This window comes from Bos javanicus, chromosome 16, assembly GCF_032452875.1.
Source record: "Bos javanicus breed banteng chromosome 16, ARS-OSU_banteng_1.0, whole genome shotgun sequence".
NCBI lineage: Eukaryota > Metazoa > Chordata > Mammalia > Artiodactyla > Bovidae > Bos > Bos javanicus.
In genome coordinates this window covers 28540139-28559037 of record NC_083883.1, presented here as the reverse complement: position 1 = coordinate 28559037, position 18899 = coordinate 28540139, and the positions used below count along the sequence as shown (strand labels likewise).

Sequence of the window (18899 nt, the reverse complement as noted above, 5' to 3'; positions counted from 1 at the left end):
CTGGCCCATGAAAATAAAGAAAATCAGGTGCTTCCTCTATAACTCTGTTTTAAAAATCTTCTCCTTCTCTCAGAAAGTTAATGTTAATCAAAACTTAATAGGATCCTAGCTACTTTCCCAGCTCTCAGGTGTGATGAAAAGAACATGGGGTTTAAGGTCAGACAACCTGGGGTCAAAGGCAGGTCTGGGACTGTTGTGTGACTATAGGTAAGACAGTTACCCTCTCTGAACCTCAGTCTCCTCACTTAGAAAATGGGAAAAAGAATCATATCAACGTCATAGGAATGTGAGGAAAGTCAAGTGAGATGTAAAAACAGTCTGTAAAATGCAAAACACTATGAAAATGTGAATTGTTATTATTTACTGTTAAGAGAAATGATATCATATTTAACACTCAATCCCAGTAAACAGAGTCCCTCAGGAAGCCCCGTATCTCTGTGTCCTCCTCCTTTTTAAGTTGGAAGTTGCTATTTACATTTTAACAGTCTTTTCACATCTGTATCTGCTATTATGTCATTTCAAATTGCTTTGGAAAGAGGCAAAGTATAAAAACAAACAACAGCTCCCGGACCATTTATCCTCTGCTCTCAGTTGCATTTGCAAGATGGCAGTAGGATCAGATCTGCTGTCTGCAGCCTGGAACCCAGGACTGGTTTCTCTGGTTGAAGGTAGCCGGTTATCTCAGGAATCGAATCAGAAATGATACTAACCAGCCCTAAAGGAAACTCTCCACCCCAACCACAGTTACTCAGCCAAGGGGAAGCCTGATCCCAAAAATATTGCCTTGAATCCTCTGGTTTCATACCTTCAACCTCAAAGCATAAATCTGCATTTTGTTTTCTGTAGAATTTTTAGAAGCAACGTGTCTTTTTGAAACTTTGCTTTCTCCACCTACCAGTTTACCATCTATATAGAGATGAAGCCAGCCTGTAGCGGGTTTAAAATGAGACAGCCAGGTAGGCGAGACACTCAAGCAATCTCAGCATTTTAAACACAGAATACATGTTACACAAACACCATTCATAAACCTGAGTCACAGACTTCAGATGGAAGCTGGTACATGTATAAATAGCCTGTGTATGTCAAACACAAGAAAAGAAGGGAAGTTGGGGGAATAAGGTCAAAATCATGGTGCCCAATTTAAACATAATAAAAATCTCAGCCTTGTCATTATTTACAACCCCGAGTACAACTCCTACCCAAGAAGGAGAGAATGTCGAATGGAAAATTCTAAATGAACTAATGTCCTCGTGTTGAACCAAACAGCATGAATGATGCAGCAGCATCAATGCAGCTATAGTTATGTTGTCTCACTTCTCAGCAGTCGGATGCCCACAGCAGAGAACTGCCACACCAGCTCTTTCTGGCCTCGGGACTGTTTGGGAAGCCTTAAAAGTTAGTAGTTTTGACTAGTGTTGATTAATTGACTCGCCTCCAATGGCCCTGTGATCGTTTGGGATGACAACAAAACAGTACAGTTTGTGGTGGCGAAGAATTAACACTTTGAACATGTCATCAGTATTTTAAAAAATCATTTTTCCTACAATTCCCCCCCTTCCCACTTCCCAGCCCCCACTCCTGATTTTGGCCATAATTCTTTACCAACATACCGCCCCCAAACTCAGTTCCCAACATCACTGGGCTCTTACAAAGCAGAGCAGAAAAATAGACACCCTTGCAGACTCAAGGCTGGTTACAGCCCAAGGCAAGTCTGCACACCTTCCAGGCCCCGCCCATCGAAGTGAAGGGCGTGGCCAGGGCTTGGAAGAAACGCAAGTGTCTCAGGTAAGTCCATGACATCCTTGAGATCTTCAAACTGTCCCACAGATGCAGCCTTGACTCTGGGTCACCCAGTTCCTCAGAGGGCACCCTCCAGCCTTCCAGCCATCACACCCACAGACCAGGAACGCAGCATGAACTTCAGGGAGCCTTTCAATAAAGGGGATTCAGGAAGCAGCAATTCTCGTTCAGAAGAGGTTTCGTGTTTCATCACCTCACATGCCCCTGCTGCCCAGAAGGGATCTACAGGCCAAGTGTGGGGTGCAAACGCGGAAGACTGGTACACAGGGCGACCACATGTGTGACAGCGGGCTGGCTCGGGCGCTGGCTGCTGCCTGCTTCCGGCTCCCAATTCCGAGTATCTGCCCATCTCTGTCTGTCACATCCCCACACTGGTCCCTGCTCCCGTCACCAGCAGGATGGACTGCACAGCCTCGGGCCTCTCCCATCTCAGTCTCTGTGAATGTGCGTGGTCTTCGAGTTAAGAGCTCACTAAAGTGTAGATCATGCTGGATGCAAAAAGAAGAGGAAAAAAGATGGCATTAGTGGGAGCCTGCAAAGGACTTAGACGGCCCTTAAAAGAGGCACCTTCCAGAAGCCAGACCCCTGGCTTCTTTTTCATTCCTGTCACTAGAGCAACTTATCTGCTCCCCAAACTCTTCCCTCTTCTACTTCCCACCTCGTGTAACCATTGTTACGAGGCCACACTGTGCCCCTTGGATGAGAGATATGACTGCTCTGAGCGTCTCTCACTATTCTCAACAGGATAATGATTATGGCTGCTATTCCTCTTTTCTGCAATTGCAGGACAGGTCCCCAGGGGTCCGGGGTGCCGTGGATTCTTTATGCCACCAGCTGCCACATGCATATGTGATGGCCATGTCCAGGGGCTCCCAGATTATGCTGGTTAATATGTCAGTGCTGGGGAGAAGCTCACCATCATGACTGTAGGGACGTGTGTGTGAACACAGGCCCTCTGGGCTCACAAACTAAATGAATTCGTAGCTGGTTAATTCCCTGGCCCTCTTGTTTTTAACAAAGTCCAGGCATTAAACATGCATTAAGAGTATGTGTCTTACGGTGGTGTTCTAACACCACTGAGGAGGGGGTCACACATCCCTGTACTCTTAGAAAGGGCTGCAAGCTAATTCTGCAACAAGGAAGAAGTTTCTATACCAAAATATACACTCTATCTGGCAGAAAGAAAAACAACTCTTTTACAATATAGAGAGAAGAAAGGAAAATCTAAGAAACAAAACCAAAGACAATGAAACTGAAGAATTTTGCTTCTAACCTTCTCCAGCTGCAAAGCCCCAACAAGGCCCTTCTGAGAAGCTCAAGTTCTGCCTTTGAGAACGAGGTACGCCTCATGCTCACAGAGCCTCACCGGTCAGGTCTGGAGCTAGAGCGGTCTTATTTGACATGGGGAAATACAGGGGTCGCTGAAAAGCGGATCACTCAAGGTCACACAGCAAGGCGAGGAGCCACGTCCCAAAACCAAAACCAGTGCTCCTTCCATTATAACACTGAGCCTCACAGTATGTGTTCACTCACTTTCCTTCCCGCGTTCATTCAGTATTTATTGAGCGTCTCCTGAGTGCCAGTCCCTATTCTCAGTGCTGGGAAACAATGATGGAGTATGCAGCCCCATCCACTGCACTGAGGGAGGGTGTAGTTAAGCTGTAGCAATAATAAGGATTGAGCAAGCACCTACTATGTGCTGGGCACAACCAGGGCACTGCAGATACAGAGATGAATGAAACAGATGAAGTCTCTGCCATCAAGTACATCATAAATAACATAACCAGAGTGAGAGAAATGAACAGGAGGGGAGGCAGGCACAACCCAGAGCAACTGGTTAGGAGGGTGGTGCTCCTTAGGTATTAGTATCATTCTGGTTTACACCCTTAATTTTAAAAGGCCTTTATGCTGAACAGGCAGAATCCTCACTGGACTAACCAGTTTCTATTGGTTTTGATTTTAATATTAGCATTAGTATTAATATTCAATCAGTTCAGTTGCTCAGTTGTGTCCGACTCTTTGTGACCCCATGAATCGCAGCATGCCAGTCCTCCCTGTCCATTACCAACTCCTGGAGTTCAGCCAAACCCATGTCCATTGAGTCGGTGATGCCATCCAACCATCTCATGCTGTATCGTCCCCTTCTCCTCCTGCCCTCAATCTTTCCCAGCAGCAGGGTCTTTTCAAATGAGTCAGCTCTTCTCATGAGGTGGTCAAAATATTGGAGTTTCAGCTTCAGCATCAGTCCTTCCAATGAATATTCAGGACTGATCTCCTTTAGGATGGACTGGTTGGATCTCCTTGCAGTCCAAGGGACTCTCAAGAGTCTTCTCCAACACCACAGTTCAAAAGCATCAATTCTTCGGCGCTCAGCTTTCTTTATAGTCCAACTCTCACATCTATACATGACCACTGGAAAAACCACAGCCTTGACTAGACGGACCTTTGTTGGCAAAGTAGTGTTTCTGCTTTTTAATATGCTGTCTAGGTTGGTCATAACTTTCCTTCCAAGGAGTGCTGCTGCTGCTAAGTCGCTTTAGTCGTGTCCGACTCTGTGCGACCCCATGGACGGCAGCCCACCAGGCTCCCTTGTCCCTGGGATTCTCCAGGCAAGAACACTAGAGTGGGTTGCCATTTCCTTCTCCAATGCATGAAAGTGAAAAGTGAAAGTGAAGTCGCTCAGTTGTGTCCGACTCCCAGCGACCCCATGGACTGCAGCCTACCAGGCTCCTCCAGCCATGGGATTTTCCAGGCAAGAGTACTGGAATGGGGTGCCATTGCCTTCTCCACTTCCAAGGAGTAAGCGTCTTTTAATTTCATGGCTGCAGTCACTATCTGCAGTGATTTTGGAGCCCAGAATCTATAAGATCTTCTAGAACTAACACCCAAAAGAGATGTCCTTTTCATTATAGGGGACTGGAATGCAAAAGTAGGAAGTCAAGAAACACCTGGAGTAACAGGCAAATTTGGCCTTGGGGTACAGAATGAAGCAGGGAAAAAGCTAATAGAGTTCTGCCAAGAGAACACACTGGTCATAGCAAACACCCTCTTCCAACAACACAAAAGAAGACTCTACACATGGACATCACCAGATGATCGACACCAAAATCAGATTGATTATATGCTTTGCAGCCAAAGATGGAGAAGCTCTATACAGTCAGCAAAAACAAGTTCAGGAGCTGACTGTGGCTCAGATCAAGAATTCCTTATTGCCAAATTCAGACTGAAATTGAAGAAAGTGGAGAAAACCACTAGACCATTCAGGTATGACCTAAATCAAATTCCTTACAGTGGAAGTGAGAAATAGATTTAAGGGACTAGATCTGATAGACAGAGTGCCTGATGCACTATGGATGGAGGTTCGTGACATTGTACAGGAGACAGGGATCAAGACCATCCCCAAGAAAAAGAAATGCAAAAAAGCAAAATGGCTGTCTGAGGAGGCTTTACATATAGCTGTGAAAAGAAGGGACGCAAAAAGCAAAGGAGAAAAAAAGTATTAATATTAAATAAGTAGCCCCTATCGTGGGGTTTCCTGGGTGGCGCTAGTGGTAAGGAATCCACTTGCCAATGCAGGAGATGAAAGAGACTCTGGTTTGACCCCTGGGTTAGGAAAACCTCCTGGAGGAGGGCATGGCAACCCACTCCAGTATTCCTGCCTGGAGAATCCCATGGACAGAGGGGCCTGGTGGGTTACGGTCCATAGGCTTGCAAAGAATCAGACACGATGGAAGTGACTTAGCACACATGCACAACCCCCATCACATGTAACCTGCAAAGGTCTCCTGCTCCACAAGACAACCTGAGGAGGGGGTGGCACTGGATGCTGGGGTGGTTCACGTGGCATAGGGGGCAGAGTCCAGGCTCTGGGGTCAACTGCTAATTGTCAGTTAGGACCTTCGACACATTTCTTAATCTCCATGATGTCATTAGGAACCCATCGGGAACCTCAAACTGTAAAATCCAAAGCCCCTCCTTTACAGGGTTCCCAGTGGCTGTCACTCAAGTCCGTCATTGTGCTTGACTCAGAAGCAGCTCTCCGTGCACATGGGTCCCCTTCTGTCCCTGTGAGAATGGCCTGGACTGACAGTCCTGTGCTCACCACAAGCCCTGGATCTAAGGAGCTGGGAGCCCCTGAGATATGAGAAACAGGGTCTGTAAGGAGCTCTGAAGAGCACCAAGAAGTCAGATTCAACAAAGAAGGCAGAACCCTGATTGCCACCCAGGGTCACAGTGAGGCGGGAGAAGCAGTTGTTTCCCCTTTTGTTTTGCAAACAAAGTCATTAACGAATGTAACATAAAGGCAGAGTCAAACTGAACTAAAGGACAGACAATCAGACAGAATGTCTGGAACATGGTCAGTTACAGGATGATCACAGCCATCTAACAGGCAGGAGCCCCAGCACTGCCCCCACAGCTCAGCAGACAGAAAGCAAAGTCATGAGGACTCCTATGCCTTCTTCCCTCCAGCACCTTACATTCCAGCAGTTACTGCAACAAAACTGAAATGAGGGAGCTTGATCTGCCATCCAGACTAAAGCGGATCCCCAGTGAACAGGGCAGGATCGGGGGAAAGTTCTCTCCTTGTTCTGCTGGCTTTGAAGAGGGACAACACTGCCTCTGGGGCCAGGCCCCTCGCCTGTGATTCAGCAGCAGGGACTGCCCACAGGCCCACAAGGAAGCTGAGCACACTCCAGCGAGGAAACCTAACCTCTCTGTTAGCCCAAGGTGAGCAAATCGCTAAGCCCATGAAACCTTGAGTCACCTTCTGCAGGCTTCCCAAGATAAAAAGCAGTCTGAGCCAGCTTTCGTTAAGACACTTGGGCCAATCTGCTGGGCACCTTGAAAAGCTCCAGAGAGGCTTCAGAGACCCTTAGGCTCCTTTCAAATTGAAATAGGCAATGGACCAGGACATTCTATCCAGGAAGAGGACAGAAGTGTCACCCTGAGCCTGAACCAACTCTTGACTCCAACAAGACTGTGGTAAAAAAAAAAAAAAAAAAAAGAATGTGGTAGAATATTCTGAATCACCTCCAGGGCTGAGTTATTCCAGAAGGAGTTATAGATGCAGCGCTTCTGAGTCTTCTGGACCCTGCGGATGCAGAGACGAGAGGAGGTGGACCAAGCAGCATCTCCAGGATGATGTGTAGCCCTGCAATTCTGAATCAGCAGATCTGAGACCAAGAATCTGCTCTGTTAAAAAGCACACCCTCTTCACCCCCTGATCCTAAGGCAGAAGATCCAAAGACCACATTTCGATAAAGACTTTCCTAAAAATTCCCCTAAAGGAAATCAACCCTGAATGTTCACTGGAAGGACTGATGCTAAAGCTCCAATGCTTTGGCCACCTGATGGGAAGAGCCAATTCATTGATAAAGACCCTAATGCTAGGAAAGATTGAGGGAAGGAGGAGAAAAGGGTGACAGAGGATGAGATGGTTGGATGGTATCATTGACTCAATGGACATGAGTATGAGCAAACTCTGGGAGATGGTGAAGGACAGGGAAGCCTGGTGTGCTGCAGTCCATGGGGTCACAAAGAGTCAAACACAAATAAGCAACTAAACAACAACAAAGATTTTCTAAGAGCCACCAGTTAAGAGCTCAGTCTTTGGGACTGAACTTGAGAGGGACTTCCAGCTTTGTCACTACGAGCTGTGACTGTGGGAAAATGATCTAATGTCTCAGACTCAGTTTTCTCATTGTCAACATGAGGGCAATAATAACATTTAGCTCATACACTAGGCAATATACATCAAGCTCTTAGCTCAAAGCATGGCTTGGCTTTTTAAAAATTTTTAATTGGAGGATAATTGCTTTACAATGTTGTGTTAATTTCTGCCATATATCAACATGAATGAATCAGTCATAGGTATACATACATATGTCCTCTCCCTTTTGAACTCCCCTCCTACCCCATTCCACCTCTTGAGGTTGTCAGAGAGCACTGGGTTTGAGCTCCGTGTGTCACATAGCAAATCCCCACTGGCTGTCTATTTTATATATGATAATGTACGTGTTTCCATTTTGCTCTTTCGTCTCTCCCTCTCCTTCCCCCATTGTGCCCACATGTCTAGTCTATGCCTGTGTCCCCACTGCCACCCTGCAAATGTGAACCATCTTTCTAAATTCCACATATATGCATTCATATACAATATTTGTTTTTCTCTTTCTGACCTACTTCACATAGTATAATAGGCTCCAGGTTCGTTCACCTCATCAGAGCTGACTCAAATGCATTCCTTTTCATGGCTGAGTAATATTCCATTGTATATATGTACCACAACTTCTTTATCCATTCATCTGCTGATGGGCATCTAGGTTGCTTCCATGTCCTAGCTACTGTAAATAGTGCTGCAATGAACATTGGGGTACATGAGCCTCTTTCAGTTATGGTTTCCTCAGGGTTCAGTTCAGTTCAGTCGCTCAGTCATGTCCAACTCTTTGCGACCCCGTGAATCGCAGCACGCCAGGCCTCCCTCTCCATCACCAACTCCCGGAGTTCACTGAGACTCACGTCCGTCGATCAGTGATGCCATCCAGCCATCTCATCCTCTGTCATCCCCTTCTCCTCCTGCCCCCAATCCCTCCCAGCATCAGAGTCTTTTCCAATGGGTCAACTCTTCCCATGAGGTGGCCAAAGTACTGGAGTTTCAGCTTTAGCATCATTCCTTCCAAAGCAATCCCAGGGCTGATCTCCTTCAGAATGGACTGGTTGGATCTCCTTGCAGTGCAAGGGACTCTCAAGAGTCTTCTCCAACACCACAGTTCAAAAGCATCAATTCTTCGGCACTCAGCCTTCTTCACAGTCCAACTCTCACATCCATACATGACCACAGGAAAAACCATAGCCTTGACTAGATGAACCTTTGTTGGCAAAGTAATGTCTCTGCTTTTCAATATGCTATCTAGGTTGGTCATAACTTTCCTTCCAAGGAGTAAGCGTCTTTTAACTTCATGGCTGCAGTCATCATCTGCAGTGATTTTGGAGCCCAAAAAAATAAAGTCTGACACTGTTTCCACTGTTTCCCCATCTATTTCCCATGAAGTGATGGGACCAGATGCCATGATCTTCGTTTTCTGAATGTTGAGCTTTAAGCAAACTTTTTCACTCTCCACTTTCACTTTCATCAAGAGGCTTTTTAGTTCCTCTTCATTTTCTGCCATAAGGGTGGTATCATCTGGATATCTGAGGTTATTGATATTTCTCCCAGCAATCTTGATTCCAGCTTGTGTTTCTTCCAGTCCAGCGTTTCTCATGATATACTCTGCATAGAAGTTAAATAAGCAGGGTGACAATATACAGCCCTGACATACTCCTTTTCCTATTTGGAACCAGTCTGTTGTTCTACGTCCAGTTCTAACTGTTGCTTCCTGACCTGCATACAAATTTCTCAAGAGGCAGCTCAGGTGGTCTGGTATTCCCATCTCTTTCAGAATTTTCCACAGTTTATTGTGATCCACACAGTCAAAGGCTTTGGCATAGTCAATAAAGCAGAAATAGATGTTTTTCTGGAACTCTATTGCTTTTTCCATGACCCATCGGATGTTGTCAATTTGATCTCTGGTTCCTCTGCCTTTTCTAAAACCAGCTTGAACATCTGGAAGTTCACAGTTCATGTATTGCTGAAGCCTGGCTTGGAGAATTTTGAGCATTACTTTACTAGCGTATGAGATGAGTGCAATTGTGTGGTAGTTTGAGCATTCTTTAGCATTGCCTTTCTTTGGGATTGGAATGAAAACTGACCTTTTCCAGTCCTATGGCCACTGCTGAGTTTTCCAAATTTGCTGGCATATTGAGTGCAGCACTTTCACAGCATCATCTTTCAGGATTTGAAATAGCTCAACTGGAATTCCATCACCTCCACTAGCTTTGTTCGTAGGGATGCTTTCTAAGGCCCACTTGACTTCACAGTCCAGGATGTCTGGCTCTAGGTCAGTGATCACACCATCGTGATTATCTGGGTCGTGAAGATCTTATTTGTACAGTTCTTCTGTGTATTCTTGCCACCTCTTCTTAATATCTTCTGCTTCTGTTAGGTCCATACCATTTCTGTCCTTTATCGAGCCCATCTTTGCATGAAATGGTCCCTTGGTATCTCTAATTTTCTTGAAGAGATCTCTAGTCTTTCCCATTCTGTTGTTTTCCTCAGGGTATATATGTGCAATAGTGGGATTGTTGGGTCATTTGATAGTTTTATTGCTAGTTTTTTAAGGAATCTCCATGCTGTTCTCCATAGTGGCTATATCACTTTACATTCCCATCAACAATGCAAGAGGGTTCCCTTTTCTCCACACCTTCTCCAGAATTTATTGTTTGTAGATTTTCAATGATGACCATTCTGACCAGTGTGAGGTGACACCTCATCATAGTTTTGATTTGCATTTCTCTAATAATGAGTAATGCTGAGCATCTTTTCATGCGTTTATTAGCCATCTGTATGTTTTCTTTGGAGAAATGTCTGTTTGGGTCTTCTGCCCACTTTTTGTTTGGGTTGTTTAAATACTGGGTAAATGCAGCTGCTTTCCGCCTGCCCCAGCCTAACCCAAACTCCAAGGCAGGCCCCTCTTCCTCGCCCAGCTACTGCCTACCAGACCACTTTGAGGATAGCGCTGGGTACCTGGAGATATTGTGGCCTGGTGCAGAGAGGGACAGGAGAGCAAAGTGACAGGTGAGACACCTCAGGGATGAGCCCAAAAGGAACAAGAAGGAGGAGGAGACATTTTCAGAAAAGGCACTTCCTGGGGAATCAAACCACAAGACAGTCTGTTTATAGCTATCCACTTCATTAGGATGTTCTACTCAGAAGTGAAGTGAAAAGAGGGGAGACTCTCGAAACAGAATTACAAAGTCAGCATGTTTTATTTAATTAGAGTGGTGTTACATAATACTGGGAGAATTGTGAGTATAAGCATTTAAGGACCCAAAATGCCCATTTGTGAAGCGTGACTGCCCCAGGGGGTCTCTGTTATGGTTCCCAAGAATGCTTTCACATGAAACTGGGGGTCAAGGGGCGATGAGGCTATGCATCCACGGCCACTGGTGAACTGACTGTCTGAGCTGTGGAGCTGCTGGGGGCAGGGAGCCCTATGGAGGAGAAACCAAGTGCACTTTACCAACAATCTCCTAAGAGGGGTTGGCAGAATGTGTTTTCACTGTGTAGCTCAAAGGCTGCACCTGTCAGCTGGCAAGGTAGGACCTTGTGCCCCTCCCTCTCCTTCATACAGAAACTGTTAGATGGCTCCAACCGTCCCTGACAGGCCAGGACTCCAATGCTCAAAGGCCTGATATCCCCTCCACTTGCTACAGGAGTCAAATCCATAAAGAAGAGCAGAAACTCACCAGTAAAGGTAGTAGAAGAAGGAGAGGAGATAGAAGGCCAGCTTACACCACGCCTCCTTCTGACAGTAACTCAAGGTGTCTGCGTTCATAACCACCGGTGGGTCATAGGCGAGCTCGGAGCTGTCTGCTGGACAGTGGAAATACCTGCAGGGAGAGCAGACAGGCCGTCATCGGTTCTGAGACCTGGGAGGGACATGGGAAGTCACCTGGGCTGAGTCCTCCTGATGCCTGGCTTCCCTCTGAGGAGTCACTGCCAAGCAGTCATCTGCATTCTGCCAGAATCACTGCCCAAAATACAGCCCAGGAATCACTAAACAGTGGCTCAACCACTATCCTCCAGCAGGTGGTAACACCCGAGTATGCAGATCCACCAGCGTCACATTCGCCCCACACACAGGTGACAGAAGGAAACCATGTCACTTGGGAGGTACCAGGAAGAGCCTCCTTTCTCCAGGGATGTGGGTGGGTGAAGGGTGGTCTGTGTTGTGGGCAGGCCGGGGGGGGGTGGTGTCTGTTATGTGTACAGATCTGGGCATCACCAGGGGCACAGGTGTGTGTGGACGTCAGTTGCATCTCTGCCTCCCAGTGTTGCTGTACCATAATTTTACCATAAATATTCATTACTTCGGATTAAACATTAATTCCTTTTGGATTATCCTCCTCCCAGACCCTCTTTTAAAATCCCGGATACTCTGGAAGGGACATCACATTCCCACTTGAGTGCAGAGGAGTTTACAGGTAATTTTCTCCTTGAGAGAAGGACGAAAATTATAAAAAGAACATCGGCCATTGCAGGGAGAGAGCTGCTCCAGAGGGAAACGGGGTGAACCCAGAGAGCGCTGGGAGGAGGGGGCAAATGCAGACTTGGTGTCATCTTCAAAACATCGCCTTGGCGCAGTGTGAACCCGCTGTGCTCACAGGAGGGGAGAGACTCCAGCTGTGCTGGGTGAGACCTCGGGAAGTGGTCAGGCAGGAGGTGAGTCTTGCCCCTGAGGCTGTCCATCTGTCTGGCCCTTACAAAGACACTGCCCCCAGGGTCTCAGCCAGCACCTCATTCAAAGCCAGAGAACAAAGTGCAGCTGAAATCGCTCTGCAGCTGCTTTTTTGTCAGCCTGGTGAGGGAATCAGGAAGCCGGGTGCAAATTAGTGGCTCCTGTGAGGCTCTGGGTCCCGCCGTGGTCCTCGAGGGAAATGGAGGACCAGGCGAGGGGTCTGATGGGCTTAATCACACCGGCTTTGAAGAGCATCCCCGTAACGCAGCAACTCCCGGAGCTGGTATTTCAGTTCCCTCTTCATCCCCTTCAGAGGACTGCGCTGACATTATCTGTCATCCACGCTGTGCCGAGAGGAAATCACAAGCCAGATTCAATGACATCTGCCAGCTCACAGCCCTCCAGGCCACTCACCGCTCCTCTTCCTTGGAGCAGATTTCAAAACCTATTTGCTTTTGCTGTGGCCTTGTTCCCAGGTGACATCATTAAGTGGAGGCAAGGGTGGCAGGGGGGCTGAGTGGCTCAGGGACTGAGCTTCTTCGGGTCAGCCATTAACCTCTCTGAACCCCAACTTCCACATCTGTAAAATGGGACTGAAACTGCTTACTCCAAAGGGCTGCTGTGAAAACTGTGTGAAGTGATGGGTCCAAATAATCTCAAAGAACAGATGCTGAACAAAAGTCCTGCTGTTCTACTTGCAATTAAGCGAACTGAGAGCTAAGCAGAGGGGGCTTTAACTGCCCTAGAAACATCGCTGGGCTGGACCTTCGGAGAGGAGAGGTGGGCAGAAAGGAAAGAGAGGGGGGTTCAAGGACTCTGATTTGTAAAGGACACTTCCCTTCCTCAATCCTTTTTCTTTCCTTTTCTGGGTACTTACAAACTGCCAGAACTAGGCTAGATCTGTCAGGGATTCAAAAACATAAGGCTAACTTCCTACTGGCAAGAAGATTGCAGTCACTTCCTTATACACGGAAACGTTCCAAGTGTAACGGCATGGCTGGCTCTCCCTCCCTTCCTTTTGGAGGGGTGAGAGCCCTAAGAATCAGTGCACAAACCAAACTTCGGCAAATAAATCACATTTTTGATACCCTGGATTAACAACGAAGTGTTTGAAGAACTTTGGGATAAATGACTTTTAGAGGGAGAAGAGCCAGCCGTCAGGTGACAAGGACATGACCTGTGTTCCCTACAGAAATGGACCTGCCATGTCCCAGCTGAGTAATGCTGGGTTGTGACTCAACCTTGGTAAGTCTTTGTGACCTGTGTGTACAACCCACCTTTTTGTTGTGGATATTGGAGGAGGCAGACATGAAAAGTCTCTGGGTGGGTACTCAATCCATTTCAACACCATAATGTTTCTATTTGACTTCTCTTTAAATTCAGATTTTAGTAGGTTCGGTTTAGTTCAGTTCAGTCGCTCAGTCGTGTCCGACTCTTTGCAACCCCATGAATCGCAGCACACCAGGCCTCCCTGTCCATCACCAACTCCTAGAGTTCACTGAGACTCACATCCATCGAGTCAGTGATGCCATCCAGCCATCTCATCCTCTGTCGTCCCCTTCTCCTCCTGCCCCCAATCCCTCCCAGCATCAGAGTCTTTTCCAATAAGTCAACTCTTCGCATGAGGTGGCCAAAGTACTGGAGTTTCAGCTTTAGCATCATTGCTTCCAAAGAAATCCCAGGGCCGATCTCCTTCAGAATGGACTGGTTGGATCTCCTTGCAGTCCAAGGGACTCTCAAGAGTCTTCTCCAACACCACAGTTCAAAAGCATCAATTCTTTGGTGCTCAGCTTTCTTCACAGTCCAACTCTCACATCCATACATGACCACTGGAAAAACCATAGCCTTGACTACATGGACCTTTGTTGGCAAAGTAATGTCTCTGCTTTTCAATATCCTATCTAGGATGGTCATAACTTTTCTTCCAAGGAGCAAGCGTCTTTTAATTTCATGGCTGCAATCACCATCTGCAGTGATTTTGGAGCCCAAAAAAATAAAGTCTGACACTGTTTCCACTGTTTCCCCATCTATTTCCCATGAAGTGATGGGACCAGATGCCATGATCTTCGTTTTCTGAATGTTGAGTTTTAAACCAACTTTTTCACTCTCCTTTTTCACTTTCATCAAGAGGCTTTTTAGTTCCTCTTCACTTTCTGCCATAAGGGTGGTGTCATCTGCATATCTGAGGTTATTGATATTTCTCCCGGCAATCTTGATTCCAGCTTGTGCTTCTTCCAGCCCAGCATTTCTCATGATGTACTCTGCATAGAAGTTAAATAAGCAGGGTGACAATATACAGCCTTGACGTACTCCTTTTCCTGTTTGGAACCAGTCTATTGTTCCATGTCCAGTTCTAACTGTTGCTTCCTGACCTGCATACAAATTTCTCAAGAGGCAGCTCAGGTGGTCTGGTATTCCCATCTCTTTCAGAATTTTCCACAGTTTCTTGTGATCCACACAGTCAAAGGCTTTGGCATAGTCAATAAAGCAGAAATAGATGTTTTTCTGGAACTCTCTTGCTTTTTCGATGATCCAGCGGATGTTGTCAATTTGTTCTCTGGTTCCTCTGCCTTTTCTAAAACCAGCTTGAACATCTGGAAGTTCATGGTTCACTTATTGCTGAAGCCTGGCTTGGAGAATTTTGAGCATTACTTTACTAGCGTGTGAGACGAGTGCAATCCCTGACCTCAGACGTGGGGTAGCTCCTCTTGGCTGCCTCCCCTCGGGCATGGGGTCCTCCTGGCTTCTGCCCCTGACCTCGGACGTGGGGTAGCTTTTAGTAGGTTACCTTTACATAAAAGAACTTTCGTATGTAACTGAATCATCTTCATTCCTCCCTAAACCTGCATCCTGCTCTTGGTCACCTCCTAGCAACCCAGCCTTGACACGCCCCCTCTTCTTCACCTCCTGTTTCCAATTATTGGCCAAATTATGTCCAGTTTACCTCTCCAGACCTCTCCCCCTCTTCTCTCTCCATCCCAACTTCCATTACCTGGGACAAGCCTTCATTCTTTCCACCTGGAATTTCACCAGAACCTCCTAATTAGATTTCGTCCTTAAAATTTCACCCTCCTACCCAGCCTTCCCGCTGCTGTCAGGGTCACCATCCTAAAAATCGGATCCGGCAATGTCATTTTCCTCCTGGAAAGCTCCTGAGAGAGAGCCATTCCCTACAGAAGAAACGTTTCCAACTTCCTGCCAAGTCATTTCAGACCCTCCACACCTGATCCCCAGCTGCCAACCCCATCTCTGCTCCCTTTCATCTCAGGACCCCACAGCCAACCACACTGAACAACCGCTGCTCCCCAGAACACCAGGAGCTCTCTTACCTCTGAGCCTTTGCACAGGCTAGTCCCTTAACCTCGAATGTGCTTTTCCAGATTTCCCAGTGCTGCCCCTCCATTCCTCTACATTCTACCCATGCTCCTCATACACCTGGTAAGAATATATTTCCCTCCACCACTAGGGTATATATTCCTTGAAGGTAATATTATATTTTACATTCATCTTGGAATCCCCCACAATGTCTGGCCCATAGTGTGTCTTCCATATGTTTGCTAAATGAAGGAGTGAATGTTCCAGACGTGACTAAATACAGGTTATACTGTATGGTATGATGACAATGATTAAATGTTTGTGGGGGATCAAAAGTGTGGCTCATTTATCTGTACAATTGCATCTTTTACTACTTTGGTATACGCTTCCCCCACCCCCAACCCACCTTCTATACCCATATGGTGATTCTCTTTTACAAAAAGCCCAAATCATATGATCCGATGCATGGTCTTAGCAGGGAATAGAACATTTAAAATCAGAACTGTCCCAGAAAATGTAGCCCATCTGGTAGGTGGGTTATTTTTATTAAGATATAATTCATATGCCAAAAAATTCACCTTTTAAAAGTATACAATTCAGTGGGTTTTAACATACTCACAGCATTGTACAACATCACCAGTATCTAATTTCAGAACATTTTCATCAATTTCAAAAGAAAATAGCGTACCCATCAGCAGTCACTCCTCACTCCCACTCCCTTCCAGCCCCTGGCAATCACCACTCCACTTTCCATCTCTATAGACCTGCCTATTTCGGACATTTCTTATAAATGGCTTTTTGTGATTGGCTTCTTTCCTTGTGGCTCAGCTGGTAAAGAATCCACCTGCAATGTGGAAGACCTGGGTTCAATCCCTGGGTTGGGAAGATCCCTTGGAGAAGGGAAAGGTTACCCACTCCAGTATTCTGGCCTGGGGAATTGCATGGGGTCGAAAAGAGTATTCTGGCCTGGAGAATTTCCATGGGGTCCCAGAGAGTCAGACATGACTGAGCGACTTTCACTTCACTTCTTTCACTTGTAATATGTTCAGGCTTTGTCCACGGTGTTGCATGTATCAGCACTTTATTGGTTTTTATTGCTCAGTAACACTCCATTGTAAGGATATTTCACATTTCATTTGTTCATTCATCTTTTGATGGACATTTGGGTTGTGTCTTTGTTGTTGTTGTTTTTTAGTCGCTGAGTTGTGTCTAACTCTTTGCGACCCCATGGACTGTAGCCAGCCAGACTCCTCTGTCCATGGGGTCTTCCAGGCAAGAAAACGAGTGGGTTGCCATTTCTTTCTCCAGGGGATCTTCCTGACCCAGGGATCAAACCCACATTTCTTATGTCTCCAGCATTGGCAGGCGGATTCTAGATTGCTGAGCCACCAGGGAAGCCTTGGTTTTGTCTACTTTGTGGCTACTGTGAATAATGCTATCAGATCAGATCAGATCAGATCAGTCGCTCAGTTGTGTCTGACTCTTTGCGACCCCATGAATCGCAGCACGCCAGGCCTCCCTGTCCATCACCAACTCCCGGAGTTCACTGAGACTCACGTCCATCGAGTCAGTGATGCCATCCAGCCATCTCATCCTCTGTCGTCCCCTTCTCCTCCTGCCCCCAATCCCTCCCAGCATCAGAGTCTTTTCCAATGAGTCAACTCTTCCCATGAGGTGGCCAAAGTACTGGAGTTTCAGCTTTAGCATCATTCCTTCCAAAGAAATCCCAGGGCTGATCTCCTTCAGAATGGACTGGTTGGATCTCCTTGCAGTCCAAGGGACTCTCAAGAGTCTTCTCCAACACCACAGTTCAAAAGCATCAATTCTTCGGTGCTCAGCCTTCTTCACAGTCCAACTCTCACATCCATACATGACCACAGGAAAAACCATAGCCTTGATTAGACGGACCTTTGTTGGCAAAGTAATGTCTCTGCTTTTGAATATGCTATCTAGGTTGGTCATAACTTTCCTTCCAATGGCTGCAGTCACCATCTGCAGTGATTTGGGAGCCCAAAAAAATAAAGTCTGACACTGTTTTCACTGTTTCCCCATCTATTTCCCATGAAGTGATGGGACTAGATGCCATGATCTTCGTTTTCTGAATGGTGAGCTTTAAGCCAACTTTCTCACTCTCCACTTTCACTTTCATCAAGAGGCTTTTGAGTTCCTCTTCACTTTCTGCCATAAGGGTGGTATCATCTGCATATCTGAGGTTATTGATATTTCTCCCGGCAATCTTGATTCCAGCTTGTGTTTCTTCCAGTCCAGCGTTTCTCATGATGTACTCTGCATATAAGCCTTTAATGCTGATCTGTGAGGGTTGAGGCTGTGGTTAGTTGAATCTATAGGAAGAACCTTCCCTTACTGGACTGCTATCTGAGAGCAACTTGCAGAGAAGGCTTTGGGGTAAGGGTAACCTGGGAAGGGGTGAGAGGAAGGCACAGCTGGCTGGTCCATGTGGGGGATGTCATCTCTACATGGCAGGCTGCCTGAGCAGGAAAGGGAAGGATGGAGCAGTCCCAAGCAGACTTACCTCCAGAAGTGATAGAAGAGTAGAGGGACATTCAGCCCCAGGGTGAGCCACTCCTGAGCACACAGGAACATGATGCAGAAGAGGCTGTGGATGGAATATTCTGGCAGCACCAGCTGAAGAGGAAGCAGAGACACAGGCCTGAGTGAGAGGGAGGAGAAGTCCCACTCCGGCCTCCACAGCATCTGATGTCTGCCTGGATACTGCCTCCAACATGCTGATGACACACAGCCCCTACCCCCTCACAGCATCACAGAGTCACTGCCCCCGGCCATTTCTGGTAAGTTCTCCTCTTTATGTGACCAGAGCCATGCTTTATACCTAGCCCTAAATGGACAGAGACCCTCAGCACCCTACATACCAGAACAGGGCACTTGCTTCAGAGGGTCACCCATGGATGACCCCCTGGGAGAAGCAGAAGAGGCCATCCAGCCCCTGTGATGTCTGACCCCGGGCAGGACCCACTGGAAGAACACTGATAGGGTTTTCAGTGATTCAACAACTGCCCTGCTCCTGTTTCACATATAGAGACTCACAAACCTAAAGCAAATATTAATATGTGTGCATGCGTCCTAAGTCACTTCAGTTGTATCCAACTATTTAGTTCAAATAAAGGAGACTTGGGGAAACGGCATTTTGCTTGATGGTGGATGGATCCAGAAGAACCTGAAAGGAACGACATGTAATGATAAAAGAGGGAAACTTTAGCCTCCAGAGGGAAAAGAGTCTGGTCCAGATCAAGAAGGATCAGATGGTAGAAGGTGACCAGCAGGAAGACTAAACCTCCCAACCCCAATCTACCCACACTGGTATAAATGGTAAAAAGAGCTCAACGACTGTGAACCACCCCCTCCTAAGGGTGGTTACATCTTAACAGAAAGTAAAGCTGAAACAGAAATCAAAGTGACTATAAAAGAGAA

The 18899-nt window shown here is 46.6% G+C and overlaps 1 protein-coding gene across 32 annotated transcripts in view; it reads right to left on the bottom strand.

The window, feature by feature from the left end:
* Nucleotides 1–340: 340 nt before the first annotated feature.
* CNIH3 (cornichon family AMPA receptor auxiliary protein 3) overlaps nt 341–18899 on the bottom strand; it is a 153991-nt gene continuing 135432 nt past the window's right edge. For 25 of the 32 annotated variants that reach the window (XM_061382329.1, XM_061382344.1, XM_061382351.1 and 22 more), the window contains 4 exons: nt 17983–18095; nt 11143–11286; nt 6832–6892; nt 341–2288 (listed from right to left, as the gene is read on the bottom strand). In XM_061382329.1, coding sequence (XP_061238313.1) covers nt 1995–2288; nt 6832–6892; nt 11143–11286; nt 17983–18095 — 612 coding nt within the window. In that variant the 3' untranslated portion in view covers nt 341–1994. Of the gene's footprint in view, nt 2289–6831; nt 6961–10619; nt 10888–11142; nt 11287–15949; nt 17761–17982; nt 18096–18899 lie in introns of those variants that run through there. The other 7 variants (XM_061382345.1, XM_061382356.1, XM_061382360.1 and 4 more) reach the window with 5 other exon arrangements.